At 34.9% G+C, this 21,583-nt stretch overlaps 1 protein-coding gene across 1 annotated transcript in view; it reads left to right on the forward strand.

The window, feature by feature from the left end:
• Positions 1-330: 330 nt before the first annotated feature.
• LOC145667957 (sodium channel protein Nach-like) overlaps positions 331-21,583 on the forward strand; it is a 68,413-nt gene continuing 47,160 nt past the window's right edge. Inside the window, exons 1-3 of the mRNA XM_081735382.1 lie at positions 331-470; positions 13,711-13,917; positions 17,047-17,203. Coding sequence (XP_081591508.1) covers positions 331-470; positions 13,711-13,917; positions 17,047-17,203 — 504 coding nt within the window. The remainder of the gene's footprint in view (positions 471-13,710; positions 13,918-17,046; positions 17,204-21,583) is intronic.

The following is a 21,583-nucleotide window of genomic DNA, read 5'->3' on the forward strand; positions in this document are numbered from 1 at the left end:
AATACATGAGCTTTGTCTTTTCATGAGTGACTCTTGAGAAATATGAGAAATACTTGAAAACTCAAAGAATTTCAACAGTTTATACAAATCAGTGTTATAACTACATAATTTGTGTATATTTGAAAACCATAACTTACAGGACATTTCGGTGTACGGAAAAATACACCGCACTATCATAATTTGGGTCTCAATTTTGAAGAATTTGTTTTATGACACAAATTAAAATTACTTGTGAAACAGAAAGATCTTAGTTGTTAAGTTAACAACAGTGTATGCTTGATTTATAAAATTATGAGACGTACAAGTTTCAGACGACGCTCGCGAAGGCGAATGCGAACGGCTACTCCTTGGAACAAAAACTGCGGAAATCATTACATTATTCTGAAGTCAGTCGCTCAAGAATACTGCAAGAAATCTTCAATTCATGGCCTCAAATACATCAGCGAAGCGGAATTGTCCATAAGTGAAAGGTTAGTTACAATTTTCATGTTTTGAAAATTTCGTCTTTTCATTTGTGTTTTTATTTAAAAGTTTCTACTTTATATAGCCTACCTAACACATAGTCTCAGGCTATTTCCTTTCTTCCTCTCCAATCCCCTGAGCAGTGTGATCGCCGAAAGACGTCATCCCTCTTACATGACGGGCTAACATAGCCGTAATTGCCGAAAGCCCAGAAATCTAATTCCTAATCCTAATCCTAGTGACGTGATAACATGGCCATAGAAGCCGAAAGCCCAGAAATCTATTTCCTAATCCTAATGCTAGTGACGTGATAACATGGCCATAGAAGCCGAAAGCCCAGAAATATAATTCCTAATCCTAATCCTAGTGACGTGATAACATGGCCATAGATGCCGAGAGCCCACAAATCTAATTCCTAATCCTAATCCTAGTGACGGGCTAACATGGCCATAGATGCCGAGAGCCCACAAATCTAATTCCTAATCCTAATCCTAGTGACGGACTAACATAGCTATAATTGCCGAAAGCCCAGAATTCTTATTCCTAATCCTAATCCTAAAATTTGAAATCGTAAAGCAAAAGATGTTTTACTAATGCAATATAACAAATTCCCAAAATCAATATGTGACTTTGATTTCGATTAATGTGAACGTTAATGAAGCTTCTATTATTCGAGTCCATTAGCATCTGTGTGTCTGTCCGTCTGTTCCATGATAACTCTCGTAAAAGTTATCCGGTTTTCATTAAGCTTGGCATATGCCTTCCTTCCACTTGAGAAATATTCCTATTTTTTTCGGATTGCAAAGCATAAGGAGGTTAATGTATTAAAATCCAACCCACGTTGCAAGTTTACACAGAAGTTAGAATTTTTTTTTTTCTGCATCGGTTCAACATTGGTCCATACTAAAAGAATATATTAGCAGTCTCACTTTAAAACCATTGAGCACCACAAGATGCGAGAGCCGAATTGATGCTCCGACTCCATTCAGATACGAGTCCCTCGTATCAAACAGGGAAAGTTTATGATGCCTTACTTCAAATAAGTAATGGCAATAGAACAGATAGAATGGTCACCGTCGATGCTCTGTGTATAGCAAACCAGCTGCATAACTTTCCTTTCCTTTACTCACTAGTTATTTGGCATGATTTTTTACTCCACATAAACATAGTAATTAAAAGTCTCCAAAGCATTGATTCTCGTGTGTTGGATGCAGTTGGGGTTTCTTGACAATATATCTGAATACTTTGAGAGGACTAGAAATGATGCAAAGTTTCAATCTTACTTAGTTGATATGATGGAGTTGTCATCAGCATTAGACATGGATGACCCACGGATAGTTAATACAGTGCAAGCTCGAAGTCGAAAGAGGAAGAGACAATTTCAGTACAAGGCAGAGGATGAAGCTATTGAAGCTTGCACTATATTACCTATCCGTGCGTCATCCATGTCTAATGCTGATAACAACTCCATCATATCAACTAAGTAAGATTGAAACTTTGCATCATTTCTACTCCTCTCAAAGTATTCAGATATATTGTCAAGAAACCCCAACTGCATCCAACACACGAGAATCAATGTTTTGGAGACTTTTAATTACTATGTTTATGTGGAGTATGTTCCGGGGAGTACATTTACCAATTATTATTGACTGGTTTTTATCCTAAATAAAATATACATTGTTGACTCTTTTTCCGTAATCCCTGTGTTTGAGATTAAAACCAGTCAAAAGTAATTGGTGAATGTACTCCCCTAATAGTGAGATGGATTACTCTCCACCCACTCCAGATATAAAAATATGATCCATGATATATTGATGTATCACTCTGTAGTCACGAAATTAAGCAAAAGGTAATTCAAAGCAAATGAAGCAGCTATACAAATGTAGCAAAAAATATCCATTTGGATGTGGTGTTAGTAGTGCCCATGTAAAATAGATTGCACTTCAAAAGTAATATAAAATTAATCAGTGACGCTGCTGATAAGCTTCTGACTTAACTATTAGATTAATGTTTTTCTCAATTAAAGAAGTGAGTATCTAATATCTGATTTCTAATCTATCTAATACGAATAAAATAAAGTGTTATTTTGTCTGTGTATCTGTCTGTCTGTGTGTGGTCTGGGGACCAGACAAGTGGACCGAGAGATACCAAATTTCGGTCACGGGTACCTAGGTCCAGGCCCCAGACCAAGACGAAGCGTTTTTTTTTTTCAAATTTGGAACCATGGGGGTCTCAGAGGAGGGCGTTTACCAGGACATATAAAAGTAGTAGAAAATAACCGATATTACAGTCGAATCCATAGTTTTCGCTGTCACTGAGATCAATGATGAAACTCCCACAGGCGTTGACTTCCAAATACAGCCCCTATGTAAAGAATGGGTATTTCAGCTAGTCAAATATAAAAGAAACATCAGATAGTCTCTAAGGTACCATAGGCATAGACCACGGAAAGATGCAGCCGATACAATGATTGGTGGTCAACTAAGATTAACACCACTCTCTGCGCCTAAAATGGACGATATACTCAATACATTTGTATCCTGTATTAATTCACGAAAAGTTTGTACCTGCAAACACATTTTTCCTGTTCGGAACATGATAAGAGATTTCTGAGGTTAATGTTGGTGAATCTATCTCATTATATACATAAGTTTGTTTAAAGACAGACAGGAAAGTAAGCTCTTCTTGTTTCAAGATAATGCAGTAATTAATTTGGTATAAGTGCAATTATATCGTGGTTATATCCTGCATCCTTGTATACTAAATAATGCACAAATTTAGATTGAATTAACTCTTATTGTTGCACATATTTTTCTGGACTAGGGTTCCAAATTATCGATGTGTATTTTATTTGGGACGTATATATGCATTGTGCAGAATTTTAAGCGTATTAATGTTCTGAAACTTAATTTTCAGTCTCATTACAAACCCAAGATTCTTGTAAGCCTGATTTACAATCCGATTCAGATGGGCATCAAACACGAGAACTATAATCTTTAGTCCAGGAACTTTAGTCAAAAAATGGGTGTTTCTTCGGAAAAATTAGAAGCCAAGGTTTTTCTTCACAAAAACGTTCATTAGGTCATTCTAAATGACATATCAAAAGTCCCCGACTTCCTGCTGTACGCTTCCCCTTTTTTCGGGGGGTGGAAGTGGGGGAGGAAAACGCAATTTAAAATACAATCAAATTCAGCTTATTTGCATGTTAACCTAAATATTCCGAATAAAAAAACAAAATTTACCGCGAACGCTTAGCACATTCGCTCGTAAATGTTTCACAGGAAGTCCCAAAGAATATCGGGTCGGGTTTCGGAAATATGACGTCATCACAATGGCCGACACCAGAATTTGTAGAGTGTTGTGGGAATGGTTATAACTTTCCGCAGAATAGTGGTAAAACCGTCGTTTTTGTTTCAGATTGAAGATAATTAATTACCAAATGTACGGAATGAAACGTGCTGTCTGTATCGTTAATTTTTTTCGAGATACAATAACAAAAAAACTAGTTTTTGAGTACCTGATTTTAAGTGTAAATGCAAATAACTCAGTAATCACAAAATGTTTCAAAATATATCTTCAAATAAAGATTGTAGAACATTATAAAGCCTTTCCAACGTTACTTGTACCTTCATTTTTTTATTATTATTATTTTGAAATGTAAAAACATTATTGTGGAACAGCTTGATTGCAGCCCAACACTTATCTCTAGTCTTCGAAATGCGGATGTCTTGTGGTTTTATGCTAAATATAAGGAAGTACTGCGCATTCCTGGGTGGAGTGGATTCATAGAGTTGTTGACACAACAGGAAGACCACTACAAATCACGTGTCATGTTTTTGGCATTTGTAAAGAGTCTTGCAAGCGACAACACAATTTACAGCACTTTACAATATGTTCTCGAAGATAGTCTCAAGTATGGGCACAATACTTGTGTAATAACCTTTGACCAGCCCTTTTATATTAAAGTAAGGGAAATCATTGCTTCATCCGGTGAAAATTCTGGTATATCCAAAATAGTGGTCAGACTAGGAGGTTTTCATATGTGCATGTCCTTTCTTGGTTCAATTATTTTCATCATGACTGGCAGTGGACTCAAAGAAGTGTTGAGTACTATTTACGCTTCTCATTCTGTTGACAAATGTTGATGGACCATGCTTACCCTCGAGCTGTCAGAGGTCATACTATTCTGCTAATAGCTCTGTCTAAAATAATTTTCAATGAACTGTCTTTATCCAGTGAAGAACAACAATTTATGGAAGTCAACCTACAAGACCTATATAAAACAACACCTTCATTTTCAACAGTAGAAAAGCTATGATTCCTCAGTGATATTAAAAGTAAGTATTAAGATAAGTGTTCCCAACTAAAAGAGAGAGGTCCAACTGCACAATTATGGGTCCAGTATTTAGATATGGTGTTAATCCTCAAAGAGTTTATTAGGGCAGAGAGGATGGGTGATTGGAAGGATATTTGTCTGCAGTGAAGAGGATGATTCCGTATTTAAACGCCGGAGGACATTTTTTGTACGCTAAAAGTGTCAACTTGTTTGTACAAGACATGGTAAAGTTGGAGAACACAATGGATGGAGACACCTATAGAAAATTTACTGCAGACTTTTTCACCGCTAAGCGATCAGACAATTTTTTTAGTGGAACTCCAACAGATATGGTAATAGAACAGTCACTCATGAAGTCTTCAAAGATACGAAGAGGCTTTGTGCATGGAAGAAGTACAAAAGAGAATGTTTTAACTAAGTTTGTTGTTGGTTTGTTAAGTGCGAGCAACATTTCTGAAGGACTAGAAAACTTTTGTGGGTTCCTTCTTCATCGGGTGGTGTGTTGTCAAAACGATTCTTTCATGGATATTTGTTATAAATATGTGACATATGTAGAAAAACACTTCGGTCAAAGCACTGTCATCGTATTTGATGGATATGGTAATCCTCAGAAAAATGTAAAAGGCATGAAGCAACTTCGACGGTGCTCGAAAACAGCATCAACAACATTTATATTTGATGGAAACATGGTTGCGACTACGAGCCAATAAAACTTTCTCACCAATACGAATAACAAAAGTAGGTTGATTGGTTTGCTCACTGATAAATTGAAGGCTGCCAATATTGATGCCAAACAAGCAGAGAATGATGCTGATGTCCCGTTATCAAAAATTAATTCTAATTCTACAGTTATTGTTGGTGAGGATATTGATTTGTTAGTAATCATGATAGCTCAAACTCCGCCGAATTTAGATTTTTTCCCTTGAAGCCAGGAAAAGGAAAGACAAAGCGGAAGATTTACTCATCAAGGAGTTTAGAAGGTGTATGCAAAAATCACATTTTATTTCTACATGCTTTTTCAAGCTGTGATGGAACATCTGCCATTTTTTAGAAGAGGAAATCAGCTTGTTTGAAATTATTACAAGAACGTCAAAATTTAAAACATGTCTTAGAAATTTTTAATCGAAGTAATGTTTCCCATGCAGAAATAACTGAAAATGGCATACAGTTTTTTGGGGGGTTTATACGGTGCATCTGCAAATGACATTTCACTAAATGATTGCCGTTATCATTATTTCACCAAATTAGTGAAGAGAAATAAGTCTGTTGATTTAAAAGCCCTACCACCGACTTCAGCTGCAGCACAACAACATTTGTTTCGGGTTTATTACCACGTACAAACATGGCTCGGAAACCAACTAAATCCTGAGGAGTGGGGTTGGGTTATGAAAGACAATTTGTTACTACCAATTCTATCAACGCAGCTACCTGATCCACCGATTTTCTGTTCATGTTCTAAAGGATGCGGCAATGTGTGTGGATGTCGAAATCTGGGTCTGTTCTGCTCTCTTGCCTGTACAAATTGTCACGGACAATTCTGTTTGAATGTCACTCCAACAGAAGGAATCTCTAAACGTGAAATATTCATGGAAGCCGAAGAAATAGAGGTGACAAACGAGGTGGACCTCCTATAATTACAATTATTATTTTCAATCAGCAAAGGAACTCAACAAGTAAACCATTTCAGGTAAGTTGAATAGTTTACATTTCTTATTCATTATTACTCTGAATTTTACATTTCTCATTCTACAAACGATAAGAATCTATCGCCGAACGTTGTAAATCCTCATTTTTGTATCTGTGTCTGGGGTGTATGTGACTTACGGATTCTAATGCGATATTGAATCTTATAACCATTTTTTTTCAAAATTAAAAAAAATACTCTTATATTGTCTTTACAAGAGTCGGTCTATTAAATAAAATAACATACCTTCCTTACATTTCAAAATGCAAAAAATGCAGCTACAGGTACCGTTGGAAAGTTTTATAATGCTCTACAACCATTGTTTGAAGATACATTTTGAAATATCTTTTGATTACTGAGTTATTTGCATTTACACTTAAAACCAGGTACTCAAAAACTAGTTTTTTTTGTTATTGCATCTCTAAAGAAATTAACGATACAGACACTACGTTTCATTCCGTACAATTGGTAATTAATTATCTTCAATCTGAAACAAAAACGACGGTTTTACCACTATTCTGCGGAAAGTTATAACCATTCCCACAACACACTACAAATTATGGTGTCGGCCATTTTGATGACGTCATATTTCCGAAACCCGACCCGATATTCTTTGGGACTTCCTGTGAAACATTTACGAGCGAATGTGCTAAGCGTTCGCGGTAAATTTTGTTTTTTTATTCGGAATATTTAGGTTAACATGCAAATAAGCTGAATTTGATTGTATTTTAAATTGCGTTTTCCTCCCCCACTTCCACCCCCCGAAAAAAGGGGAAGCGTACAGCAGAAAGTCGGGGACTTTTGATATGTCATTTAGAATGACCTAATGAACGTTTTTGTGAAGAAAAACCTTGGCTTCTAATTTTTCCGAAGAAAAATGCTAAAGTTCCTGGACTACTTATTAACACAACAAGTTTAGTTATACAGTCTATTCTTTGTAGTGGAATACTTACTAATAATATGATAGTTAAATCCAGGTCTTTTTAAAGTGTGAAGTATTTTTGTAATTACAGTGATGTGACAGTGAAATAACTGCAAACTATTAATTTAATTTGTTAAATTTTATTTAATTATTTTCACAATTATCTTTAACAAAGTCATAAGCTCTTTAAAATTCAAGGAATAAAAACTTTTTATTAAGATTATACATTTCCAAACAGCTTCTATGATCACATATTTGTTAACAAACACAACTAGTTTCCTTGTTTACCTTCTTACCCAGCTTGACATATCCAAGTTCACTGAACGTCAAAATCATTATTTTGCAACCAAACATAACCACGGAGGACATATCGACAGGGGGTATTCGCCACGAAGTTTAGGAAGGTGCAAAAATCATCGGAGGCAAGCAAATCCCAGTATTGGAGGACGTCCAACCCCATGTCCCGAAAATACCATTCTGTTGATTCATCGCCGCAGACACATTTGAATTTATCATCTGAATAGTGGCATAAAGGTGTAAAAAAGCATCATTGTAAAAGGCAATTCATCAAGAATAAGCTCGGCTCCTCTGGCAGTCCAGTAAAATTAAAATCCAGTTGTTGGCTAACTCCAGTACATCCACGCTCCTTCAGGGAAAAAAAAAAATCATCATCCAAATGACCGAAACAACACCAGTCTAGTTAAATTTGTTAGGCTAGTGCTCATCTTTATCTTTTAATCATAACTTATTTCTCTCTCTCACCTTTTCCCCAACTAGTCATTTTCCAAAATTAAAACATTTGAATTTTATTTAAATTCAACCATAATTTCGTAGTTAAGTACCCTGTTGTGCATCAGTTTTATCGCCAATTGTTACATTATTCTGTATAATATGTTGGGCACAAAAGGAATTTGGATTGCCAAAACTCCTTTATATATTACTCTGTCCGTCCGTCCGTACTGGAGTCAAAAATCTCAAGAAATATTTCATTAATTATCACCAAATTTGGTCAGAATGTAGGGCAATAAAAAATTAAGAATCGAGTTGTTCGTTTTCTGAGCCGATATTCAAACTAGAAATGGTAGAAATAAACCATTTCCGGTTTTAACGTTGGACGTAATAGAGCAAGAACGGTAGTTGACAGAAAGAAGCGGTTTTATGCAACTGTTTATGAACATTCAGTTCCAGCCCACAAGGCTCAATATATAGAACATGTGTATAGGGCCTACGTTGATACTACGCTAATCAAACTTGCTACTTTGGTGTTGCAAAAGAAGAGTCCAAGTGTATGACTATTACGACTGTCATGACCATTATCGAATGAATAAAAATAGTAGACTAAATATACGAGTCGAATAACAAACTTGATTTTGTTCAGCAATTCTACTCGATTCAATTAAAATATTGGAACGGGTCTACAAAATATAATACTTAAAATTAATTTTCGCAATATAGAAATAAGGGCGTTGAATTAATCTGCCCAACACCGAAAGATAGACATGACTTCTGGAAGTCCGAAGTCCTCTCAACTCTGAATACCCGGTACGTTAAGCTCTATTAATAAAGGGAATCTAGGAAGTCCGATTTCCTTTGGAGAAGTAATAGCAAGTCAAGTAGGAAATTTACTTGTTAATTTCTGTCAGTATTCTTTTATTTATTCCATTAATATTTTGTATATATTGTTATTTTATAATTTAGTATGTTTATGTATTTTTATGTATATACTTTAATATATTAGATACACCCAGTATAATAAATTTTCTTCTTTCTTTAAATAGATAAATAAAAATTATTATCGTATGTAGTGTAATCTGTCTTGAACAATGTTTATGAGAAAACTGTATTCACACTAATGGATTGTATGAAGAGCTTTTATTACAAGTAAAATAAATAATGCCACAAAATTTAATTATCTGTACAAATTTAATAATTAATAACACTGCTCGACAAAATGAAAGTTTTTGAAAGCTGTTTTTGATTTGACACCTGATTTTATATAATTTGAGGTTGCTAATTACGAAAATGAAATTAGTTTCTCCCCATCACGTCAGGTTTTTTCACAAATCGAAAAAAATGATTGCATAAACTGTGTTATTTACACAACAACGGTGCTAATATAGAGTAACATCACGACTATATATTTCTAACGAAGGAACATTATTTTGCTTAATAACCAATCTGAAAATTGATATTCTAAATTATTAAGGTCATTGATAAACAACTTACCTCATTTGTGTCTCTGAATTTTCATATAGAGACTCCTGAATCTAGACTTTCTTTTGTGAGTAGTTCGTGAATCTTTACGTACCAACGCCCAACAATAACCCGCAAGCATTCTTGTACTCTAACGTCTCTGATACCGGGATTCAATTGCTTTGATATCCTGGTGAAATCTTTCACCATGTTCTTCACTTAAATCCCAAATTGGAAGCAAAGCTGTTTAAATGTGAATACAGAAAATGAATCTTAAGAATCATTTTGCACTAATGTTTTAAACTTCTGGAACATGTTAGACACAATGTACTTGTAATTTTCTTGTTTGTTTTTCCCGAGAAAATTGTGATACGTCCCTAAATGCAGTCCATGCTTCCCTTTCAACACTTGTTACACAATGTTCAAAGTCTAAGTCCTTAAACAGCTTTCTGACCTGAGGGCCAATGAATATACCTTCTTTTAACTTAGTACTTGAAAGTTCCGGGAATTTAATCACTAGATACTGGAAGCACTGCCCATCTTTATTCAGAGTTTGATAGACTGTTTCATTAGACCCAATTTAATAAACAAAGGTGGTAATATGACTTTTGAAGGGTCTACGAGGCAGATCTTTTTCACATTTTTACTTCCTCTATTGCGGCTTTTCCTGACAGGCCAATCAGTTTGAGTTCAGTGTTTATCGCGTTCTCTCCTGTCCCATTCGCAAATGCGTCATGGATATTTGGTGTATCCTTGCTGCTGTCCAAAAAGCGAATATATCACATTTAGATTGCCGCACAATAACCACTGATGATCCTCATATTTGATTTTTTTTTTTCAAAAGCATTTTCATATTTTCGTTAGACTCGTTTAAATGTGTAGCATAAGCAATGGGTACAGAAGATTGTTGGTTACTGTTGTGAAGAAGCACACCCTTCAAACTTCACTTGTTGAAATCAATGAAAAGCCTCCATTCCTCTGCATTACATTCATCTCCTGTGAGATTTATCATGAGATTTGCAAAAAACTAAATTCCCGCCGGCAGGAAAGTATTGAACAAATTCTTTCTCACGATGTGTAAAATATGAACATGATGTCTCTGTAGCCAATAAATTCTTTTCATTAAGCCTTAAACCTCAGATTTCCGCTGCTTGCTTGCGTAGATTCAAATTTCGCACTAAATCGTTTAACTCGGGTTGTGTAAAGAACTTCGTCTCAGCAGTTTCCTCTTCTCTGCCGTACATCTCATCACTACATTCGGTGCTACTAGAAGCAGAATCTGTAGACAGTGGTTCTTGCTGTAGGTAAAGTACTGAAATACCAGGACCATGTGGTACAGGTCGTAATACAGATGGCAGGTTAGGATATGTAAGGCTTTGTTTGTTTTTAGCGGTAAAACCATTAACTTCACACGAACAAAAATAACAGTCTTTAGTATGATCTTTTGCTTCACGCCATATCATTGGTATTCCGAAACGTAGAGATTTCTTCTTACTTTTTGTCCAGTTCCTCAGGTCTTCGACATATACTTTACATATTGTGTGTGGCGCAAATGATTTGCCTTTATTCTCTAACTGTAGTCCGAAATAGGCATAATATGCACGTTTCACAAACGATGTAATTTTTGTCTCTGTTTCGACACTAAATAACTGCCACAAATGTAGCAGAAATAATCAGGATTGTTCCGACACTTCATACGTTTCATTTCGATTCAACAACAAATATCACAGCTAGACACAACAACAAACATATGGCGATCAGCTCTTCTCTCAATCACAGCTTACATAGCGCCGTTATTGCGTTCTCAACGTATAACACGTTGCGATACCATTTAGTCCTACCAGATACTGTACATATTTTTTCACTATTAGCACATCTTTTATTACAAATTCAAAGATGATCAGGATATGGCATCGAAAGTATCTTTTTATATTTGTAATTATAATCAGAATTTCTTCCGAAATATACATTTATATGGCTATTTTCCTCTCACCTTCCCCTCTAGTTTAAGAAAACTGCACGTGATAGAGCCAAACTAACTGCACGTGATAGAGCAAACTCCCAGGTCAAAAACATTAAAAAAACGTTAATAGTTTCCAAACAGGAAAATCATTGTAGAGCAGTGTAATTATTCAGCAATAAGGAACAGCCAACATGTAATAGTTTATAATAATTCAAATAATAGTAATAATAATATAGTAGTACTATTAGTAATACTATATCGCTTAGGATAGAAAAATGATTACATTAACAAGTGAAAAGTAAAACCGCTCTCAGACAGAAAAATGCTGATATTCTGTTTTCAGTTTGTGCAAACAGTAGCATTGTTTTTGGCTCCCAGTAGATTTAATTGGAAGATTGTCAAAAAATTGTAATTGGTGTATCAATACTTGGTTGATGGAAGTTGTCATTTAATGTAGTATACAAATAATTAATATATAAACCAATTGTAATATTAATTATCAGGAGAAACCTAAAAACAAAAGAGTTGTTGTCACTACTTCTACATTTGATTGATTAAATTTGTATTATTCCAATAGAGGAATATAGGGTGTTACAAAAATTTGTCTTATTGTTTTGGGAATTGATCTCTCACATCAAACTAGGAAAAAAAAGTTCATATGGACCTGTGGTCGGAAGTGGATAGTTTCTGAGTTATAAGGTGCCGAAAACGTGAATAAATGAACTTTAAAAGTCCATAGTTCCACTACTATGCGACCTATCGTAGTCGGGTCAAGAGGTCACTCAGGCACGTAGCCAGGATTTTGCAATAGGGGGGGGGGGGTCCGTGACGAAATACTGTGGTTATCACACTAGGGGTCGATCATTCTAAACTATTTTACTGGCAACATATATTCGTTCGTTTAGCCAGAATTTCGTAATGGCGGGGGGGGGAGGGGAGGCGTGACATGAAATACTGTGGTTACACACCAGGGGATCGATCAATCTAAACTATTTTACTGGCAACGTACCTATATTGGTTTTTAGGACAATGAAATGAGGTTATGATAGAAAGTATTTTAATCAGAAAAACTATGATGAAATCTTGAGTAAAAGAATATTAAAAAAGTATTGAAAAAGATATAGTTTTCCGAGGTCATTTGAACTCGGTTCTATTTGTCTTCTTCTTTTTCTTATCTTCGTTTAATGCCGTCAAGGATAGCAATAAGATCTCTTTCGGGAGTAAAGACATCCCATAAAATGGATTAGTGTTGCTGCGAAATTCAAAATGACTCATATTATTGGTGATTCTCGGCATTTCTTAAGTTCTATCTGAGAGTCTATCTTATTGAAACGGTTTATCGATCGTCATTTGTAGTCCATAGTATTAACATGGAGATAGACGGAATTCGGAATGTTTCGTTACGCTTGGTGTAGCTTTATACTTTTGACGCTGATTCATCTTTTTCTCGTTTCGTTTGTTTCATGTTTCCTTAATATATTCATTTCTGGATCCGAAGGGGGGGGGGAGTCCGGACCCCCCGGACCCACCCCTTGGCTACGTGCCTGGGTCACTGAGGAACTAGTATGTGAACTATAAAAATATCCCAGAACCTCCCTTTACTTGTATAATCATTTTTAGAAAGGCTGTTTACGAGTACTTGATCACTCTCCACATATCTCTAAAAATGATTGAGCAAGTACTGGAGCATTCTTAAACATGGATATTTGGATAGTTCACATACCAGTTCCTCAGTGATGTCTTGACCCGACTACGACAGGTCTTATAGAAGTTGAGCTATGAACTTTTCATGTTCACTTCTCTCGCGTTTTCGGCACCTTACAACTCCAAAACTATCCACTTTTGAACACAGGTCCATATGAACTTTTTTTTTCTTATTTTGATATGAGGAATCTCTTTCCAAAAGAGTGTGACAAATATTTGTAACAACCTGTATAGTTAGTGACTATTCTGAAGAGTTACAACATTCACATATTATAAAGAAAGTACAACTGATGTTGTATGAACAATAACGTATTTTCTAGCAGTTTCTATTGATACGCAGATTTCATTTAAACTAGAATAAACAAACACATTTTGCTACACAAATGTTTATTTTAATCTACTTTTGAAATATTAATCTTTGAATAATGTTTTTTTTTTTTTTTCAGAACTATTTGGTTCATAGTTAATATGGCAGCTTTCGTAGGAGCAGGAATTTTAATCTGGTTTGTTTGGGACAAATACGATTCCAGTCCAACCATCACCAGTGTGGAAACAACTCATTATCCAATATGGCACATTCCTTTTCCTGCTGTCACTATTTGTAACACCAATAAAATTCAGAAGTCGAAACTCATCAGGGAGCTCGATAGACTGTGAGTATTTTTTGGGTTATTTACTTAATTGGAGAAATAAAATTATGCTAAAGATAATAGAAACCTAATAGAAAAACCATGTGGATTTAATTTTAATTTCTCATAGAAGAGTTCCCCAGACAAAATATTCTATGAGACCTAGCCCATAAAACTTGATCGATTACCAGAAATTGATTCTACAATAACTAACTAACTAACACTTTGGCTTTAAAACAAGAAGATTCAATGCCGCGTTCACAAAAAGTTCTCTATCCACTTGTGTCCTTAGCCAACTGAATACAGTTTCTACTTTGTATTCCTATTTTTACGCGATCCATATTAACGTTGTCCTCCCATCTGCACCACTTTACTTATTAGTAAATTTTACATGCGAGCAACTCAGTAAAGAAAATTTAATAAATTACTCCATGACGAAGACTCCAGGGGAGAGTCGAAAGCTTAAAGGAAATTCAGGAATTACAAAAATCTGTAAGTAGAAGCAGTTATTTTAATGTAAAAATGTCAAATGTAGGGGGATATCGGAACTTGAAAGTTAATATTGCAAGTTAAAACTTAGCAGCGTATGTACACACACACACACACACTCATATATATATATAGTGGTGGATTCAGGATATGATCAAGACAGGGGCTAAACCATAGTTAGCCGCATTATCCAGTGTAAAACAGCATTAGGAGAAGCTATAGCCTCTATAACCCCCTTGGATCCGCACCTATATATATATATATATATATATATGGGAAATCTCTATTCCGAAAATTGCACCTCCTCCTCAAAAAATTTCTGTATCCGTCCCTGATTTTAATCCTTCTAAAAGTTAAGTACTACATATTGTCTTATTTCGCTGGAAGTATGTCTCCAGAATGTGGTAGTACTTCTCTTTTTAATTTCGTAAATGAACTTAAACTATGTAGCTACTAAGCCTTATATTTCATTTAACTAATGTTTAACCAGAACGAGGTAAATTTTCGTATAGAAATAACTTTTAAATTTTTCAATGAGCACTAATTGTATATTATGTTTGAAAGTGAATAGTAACTGAATTTAAATTTTAATCATTATATATTAAAATAGAGACTAAGATATTTCCCTATTCGTATGTTCTAAATGTTGAAGTAACATTTGTGAGTAGGTACTACACTTGATATTGCAAGCACTACTGAGGTATACTTGTTGATTTCCTTTAAAAGAAAAAGAGTTATTTAACTATGAATCAAGAATTTTATTTGAATCATGCTTTCAATGCCTTCCTTGTTTCATTCAGTATCAGATTTAATTGTATAATGCCAAAAAAAAAAAAAAAAAAAAAAAATAGTTGTTGAACAGGTAGTGTCTCCGATCTCTCACTTGCTTGCAGAGTGATGATCCTAATTACTCTACTACCAATGATGATCCCACTATTATCAGCAACATTACTAACTTTTGTATTTTTTTTTTCACGATTTATTCTTCAACTGGCTTGCCTTGCTTTTATACGTTATTGTTTGTCTACTGATGCATGGTACATACGAAATAATATAAGTAAACATTGTTATTAAAATTTGTAATTAAAATAAAACTCTTATTAAAATTTCGGCAATATATACTGTATTTTAAAACCTTATAATAGTTTCGTCATTACCTTCATCAGACATATTATTTAACGTTAGATAATGTGACTGATGATGGCAACGATACATTTCCAAAACTAGAACACATTGTTAATACAGTAGACTCCCGAAGTATTCGGCATAATGTGGCGGAAGGGCAGATCGGATAACAAAAAAAGTCGGATAGGCTGGAGTTCTATGAACTCATTTCTTTATGAACATTAAACATACCCCAAGAACAATTTACAAATACAGTACTGTACGTACTGTACAGTTATAAACAGGAACAGTGGCAAGTGTACTGTATTGAGGTCCGTTACACACTGACGAAACAATTAACAAGGAGCAGAACCGCTGCTCTTTTCCTGTCACAACCTGTATTTTGCACACGACACGTAGGAGGATCATAGCAGACGCCCACTTCCAATGCCTTAACAATGTTGCCAATCCAACGCCTTGCCTTCCTCATGTAATTACGATAAAAGAAAACTAGGCAGGATGGTTGCGAGCAAGATAGTCAGGAGTATATTGTACTAGGTGTTTGCTTTGGCTAGATTTCATTTTTGTGTAACTTCAAAGCTAAAATAAACAGCCTTCAGATATAATATGTAATATGAAGCGGATTTCCATCTCTGTCTCCCAATATTCACTTACAAATACAAATACTGACAAGCACTTACAAACATTTGCAAAATCAAATATCTAAAAATCACTTATAAACACAGTTGCAGAAACAAATGCTTACAAACAATTACAAACACAAATACTTACAAACACTTACAAAACAAAAATGTTTACAAGCACTTACAAACACAAATACTTACGAACATTTACGCATAAATACTTACAAACACTTACACACACACAAATACTTAGAAACACAAATATTTAGACACTAGAGTGCATAAAATTGTTCTTTTAGTTGATCAAAGTTATTTCTAAATTTCTTAGAGATTGGAAAGCTCGTTCAAGATAATACGATTATATATATATGTATATATATGGTCAGCCTAGGATACCAAAAACAATATCACTTTTCAGCCTGAAGCATCTCTCAACTTACTGTTTTGATTGCCTACATTTATAGGTAGATCTTTCTTTAACTATATTAATATGCTGTTATATCTATGTTCATTGTTTTCAGTTGCGATCAACAAGAACTGGATTTATGGTAGAAGTTTCACTGCTTGTAATAAATATTATAACTCCTACAAAAGAAAATTTTCTAAATGCTTGATTTAGTTCAAAGAGATAAAGGAAATATTGGGTTTCTGAAATCATTTTATGAATTAGTCTAGTAGAAACAAATTTTGTACTTCTATCTTGTATTTTTTTAAGTCGATTATATTTTATATTTTCATGTGAACTTTGATGTCTGTTTGAATCGAATTAAATTCTGCTTCTATTACAGTACAATCGATGTGATAAGAATAATTCGAATTATTATTGTCCCTTGCACTTTTATCACAAGAAGTAATGAATCTAGAAGTAAAAATTGTTCAGGTTTTATTATTAACATAGTTAAATCTGTTTTTCCAGAACTTTGCCTCCAGGAGTGACTAAAGAAGAAGCTCTGGAAGGAATGAAAGTTTTAATTCAGCTTTTGGATCCTACAATTGAAGATCCTGCACCTTTAGATCTTGCTAATACAATTCTAAACATTAATAACGTCAGCATAGACAAATTTATGAAAAAGGTAAAGCATGTCAAATTCGAACAATTACGTTAAAAGATGTTAGTAAAACGAATATAGGGGAGGGGGCTACTATGAAACTATTAGAAACTATGGAGACTTGGTATCTACTCTGCAGATTCTATTGAAAAAACGTGGGTGAAGATTTGAGTTTTCTCTTAAAATTTTCAACAAATGAATATAAGTATAATTCAGCAACATAAACATTTCAAGATCTTCATGGCTAAGCGGTTAGCAAACGCACCTTTAGCGTGGGAGACCCGCGTTCGATTCCAGGCTTGAGTTCATTTGATTCGGATTCCACCTTAATCAGTAGGTCCTGTCACATATAGCCTCCCTGCTGAAAGGGATGTTAAACTGAAAATAAACTCAACTCAATATAAACATTTCAATTAAAAATCATATGTTAAGATTAAAATTAAAAGACGACATATTCAAGTCATGACAGATAATGTATATAAAAGTATCTAAGTTTTCTTCTCAAACAATCAATAACTGAAAATAAGACAATTTATAACTAAGCCTCAGACTTTTATGTAATTACATATTTTAATTGATTGTATGTAGCTGTACAAAAATGCAGATGTACACTCATGTCCAAAATGATTGTCGCATATCTATAACTGTTTTCTTGTAACAATATAATTTGATAATGATTTTGCAGGGCACTTTTAATACCGATACTATGTGTATAATCTGGAAATGTGTGTCTGATGTAAATTTCATAGGAAAATAGTTATAAATACGAAAATTAGAGTGAGTAAAACAAAATGTTGCTAAATGGACAAGAAAGTTTTATTTTCATTTTATTGTTCTTATTTACTGCTCTTTTGAGATGAAATTTGCCACATACATGTCTTTGCCTATTATACACAAACTAACATTATAAGAGATATCGGGCGAATTCATTATTATATCATATTCCTAGAACAACATATTTATAGACATGCGACAATAATTTTGGACATGAGTGTACATCGATCAAGACGTTTACATTGATATATGTAAATTTGATTTTACATATTTTACATATTTCACACAATGTTACATATTTTTATGATGCTACATATTTTCTACATATTTTGGGTTATCGTGAACTTTTTAAGAATATTCATTTTTAAAGTTTACTTAATAGTATAACAAAAGGAAAAAAGCCAGTTGCTCGGTTTCTTCTTTCAAATTTGTTCTACTTCTGACAACATTATAGAATATGGACAGCTAAATTCCAGGGGATATTCTGCCTTTTCACAGCTTGAAATAACTTGTGCTTAGAATGTTTCAGCTTTCGCGCGAATTTCAAAGAATCCAAGTGAGTAGAACAAGTGATCTGATAGAACCACCATCCACGGACTCTTGTCTCTCTTAGGCAGTGCATAGAACACACCAAGGTATCCGAAATCACATGCCTAAAACGACACAAGTGACATTTTGTATCCTTGCTATTTTTACCGTACCTGGAACAAACATTCATTTCATCTTTCTGTGGAAGGTAAAACAACATAAGAGGAAAGCATGCCTTTTCTTATCCTTTGTTTTTCATCCGATTCACTCGAGGAAAGACAGATGGGGCAAAATATATAGTAACTGTGGGAATGAGTAACAGTGGATCGCAGAAGCCGAAATGTCTTCTGCTTCTGACAAATTCAGATAAGATAGAAACACGTTGAAAATTAGAATTCAAAGATAGTCGACTAATTTGCACAGAAAGCTGCAATTGTCATTGGAACGGCAAGAAAAGAAACATATTTGATGGGCAGCCAGACAGTGTAGAGCATATGTAGGGGGAGAAACAAAGGGAAACTGACCCAAACTCGGATTATTTTGATCTTACTGATTGCTGGCGCGTTTGTTCATGCAGTCACGTTTGAATAGATGTATATTCTTAGTTTAGCAGGTACAGTTTGCTTTCTCAGCCATAGTGACTTTAGTTTTACGTCGTTTATTCAAATCGTCTCATAGCGTCTGATAGCTTGTCGTACATAGAATCACGCATAATTAAATACCCAGAGCAATTTGTTCATCGTAATTGTAGTTGGAGCACCCATTAGAAGATATTCGCAGTAATATTGAAGTTGTTGTTGATTTATTTAGTTATTTTACTGTTAAACGAATTGACTTTATTTTTGTACTCGAATATACAACACAGAAATCCAGATAGTAGACAATAAATTATTTGTAGACTCGTGAAGTGCAGAATTTGACGTGACTGGCATTCTGAACGAGTGTTTATCCGATAACGGCGACAAGATGGCAGCGGCCGCGTCTTCACTAGCAGCGAAATTAAAATCATGGATTGGAATACATGAAGCATTTACGACTGATGCTAAAGTCGTAGTATGTACAATATATGACTAAAAATCGGGTTATCTATAAAATCGCAGTTAGAGCAACATAAGAAAAGCACCCTCCACACTAGAAACAAGGAATTGCGTTCCGGTAGGAAGCAAATTCTTCTGACCCAAGTGCAGCAGGGGGCTTCTACAACAAACGAATTTTTCAAAGACTGTGTTGTGCAATGGTGGCTGTTAATATTCCTTGGTATAAGCTTCAGATACACGAATACCGGAAATTCCTAGAAAAATATTTTAAGCGTCAAATTTCCAGATGAATCGACGTTACGGAAAAATTATCTTGATATTTGTTACCAGGAAAATATAGAGAGCATTTGTAGTGAAATAGGGGACTCCCACATATGGGTGGCCATAGATGAAACTGCAGATTTAGCGGGCCGCTACGTGGCTAATTTAATTGTTGTCAAATTAAACGCTGAAGCTCCCTCTCAACCTTTTTTAATTTCTTCCCAGACACTAGACCGTACAGATCATGCAACAATAGCAAGATTTGTGAACAGTGGGTCGAAAGTACTTTGGCCTCATGGAGTTCAAGAAGAAAGAGTATTGGTTTCATCTCTGATGCTGCTGCTTATATGCTGAAAGCCGCAAGAGCTTTAATAGTATTGCACCCGGATTTAATTCATTTCACTTGTCTTGCTCACGCATTCCAAGGTGTGGCGAAGGAAGTGAAAAATAATTTTCCTCGGGTGAACCTTGCTCACGCATTCCAAGGTGTGGCGAAGGAAGTGAAAAGTAATTTTCCTCGGGTGAACCTTGCTCACGCATTCCAAGGTGTGGCGAAGGAAGTGAAAAGTAATTTTCCTCGGGTGAACAAACTTATATCCAGTACAAAAAAAGGTTTTTGTGAAAGCTTCACAGCGAGTGCAATGTTACAGACAACACTTGTCGGATGTACCTTTATCTCCTGAACCCGTAGTTACACGTTACGGAACTTGGATAAAGACGATCGTGTTTTACAACCAACATTTTAAGCACGTAAAGTCTGTAGTTGACATGTTCCCACCAGAGTCCCCGATTTCAGTAAGTGAACCTCAAGCAGCTTTTAATGATCCTGAAATTATCTCAAGCATAGCATAAATTGCAAGCAACTTTGGCTTCCTTTCAGAGAGCATAAAGAAACTTGAATCTTCAGGACTTTCATTGCAGGAGTCTTTCGATATTGTAAACAGTGTAAGCAGTGATGCATTGCTACAATTTTTGGTAGGTATACCATCGACCGTTTTCGAAAATATAGCATGTACTTACCCCGTATATGCTCGTTTTCTTATAAATTTGAGGTGAGTATACGCTGGGCTATAAGATTATTAGGTGGGTATACGCCGTATACTCCCATATACGCCCCATTACATCCCTGAGTGTAAGGGAAAAACTTGTAGTTATTAAAGGTGAAGCTGGTGACAAAGCTTACATAAAGTTTGAGCTGATTTTAGAAAGAAATACTGGATATGAAGCCTTTGATAGTGTGTGTGAGATTCTCAGTGGGGAAGTCGCGATTCCCATCCCAGAAGATATATCCCCCCAAAATATTCCCTTGTTGAAATACGCCCCTACAATATCATATGATGTTGAAAGATCCTTTCCAACGTATAAGAACATAGTCTCCGACAAACGGCTATCAATGAACTCAGAGAACATTGAAAAGTACTTGATTGTGTATTATAAATCAAAATGAATCGCGTAAGATTTTTTGCCGACGAAAAACAGCGAAGTTTTGTACAGTAAGGAACACTTCTGGGTGGCACTCCCATATGGAAATTTACAGCAGAAGTGTACCATCCACAAGTGTCCCTTACTGTACAATACACATTGCTTTTAACATATATATATATATATATATATATATATATATATATATATATATATATATATATATGGATTCATAAACAGGATATTTTAAATGATAGTGTGTGTTTGTGTATAATTAAATATATATACAGGGTGTTTCAGATAAAAAGTCCAGTGCTTGTAAATCCGAAACGGCTGAGAATAAAAAGATGAAACAAAAACTGAAATAGGAAAATGTCATAGG

Source organism: Thermobia domestica, chromosome 13 (assembly GCF_964235325.1).
Source record: "Thermobia domestica chromosome 13, izTheDome1.hap1.1, whole genome shotgun sequence".
Lineage (NCBI taxonomy): Eukaryota > Metazoa > Arthropoda > Insecta > Zygentoma > Lepismatidae > Thermobia > Thermobia domestica.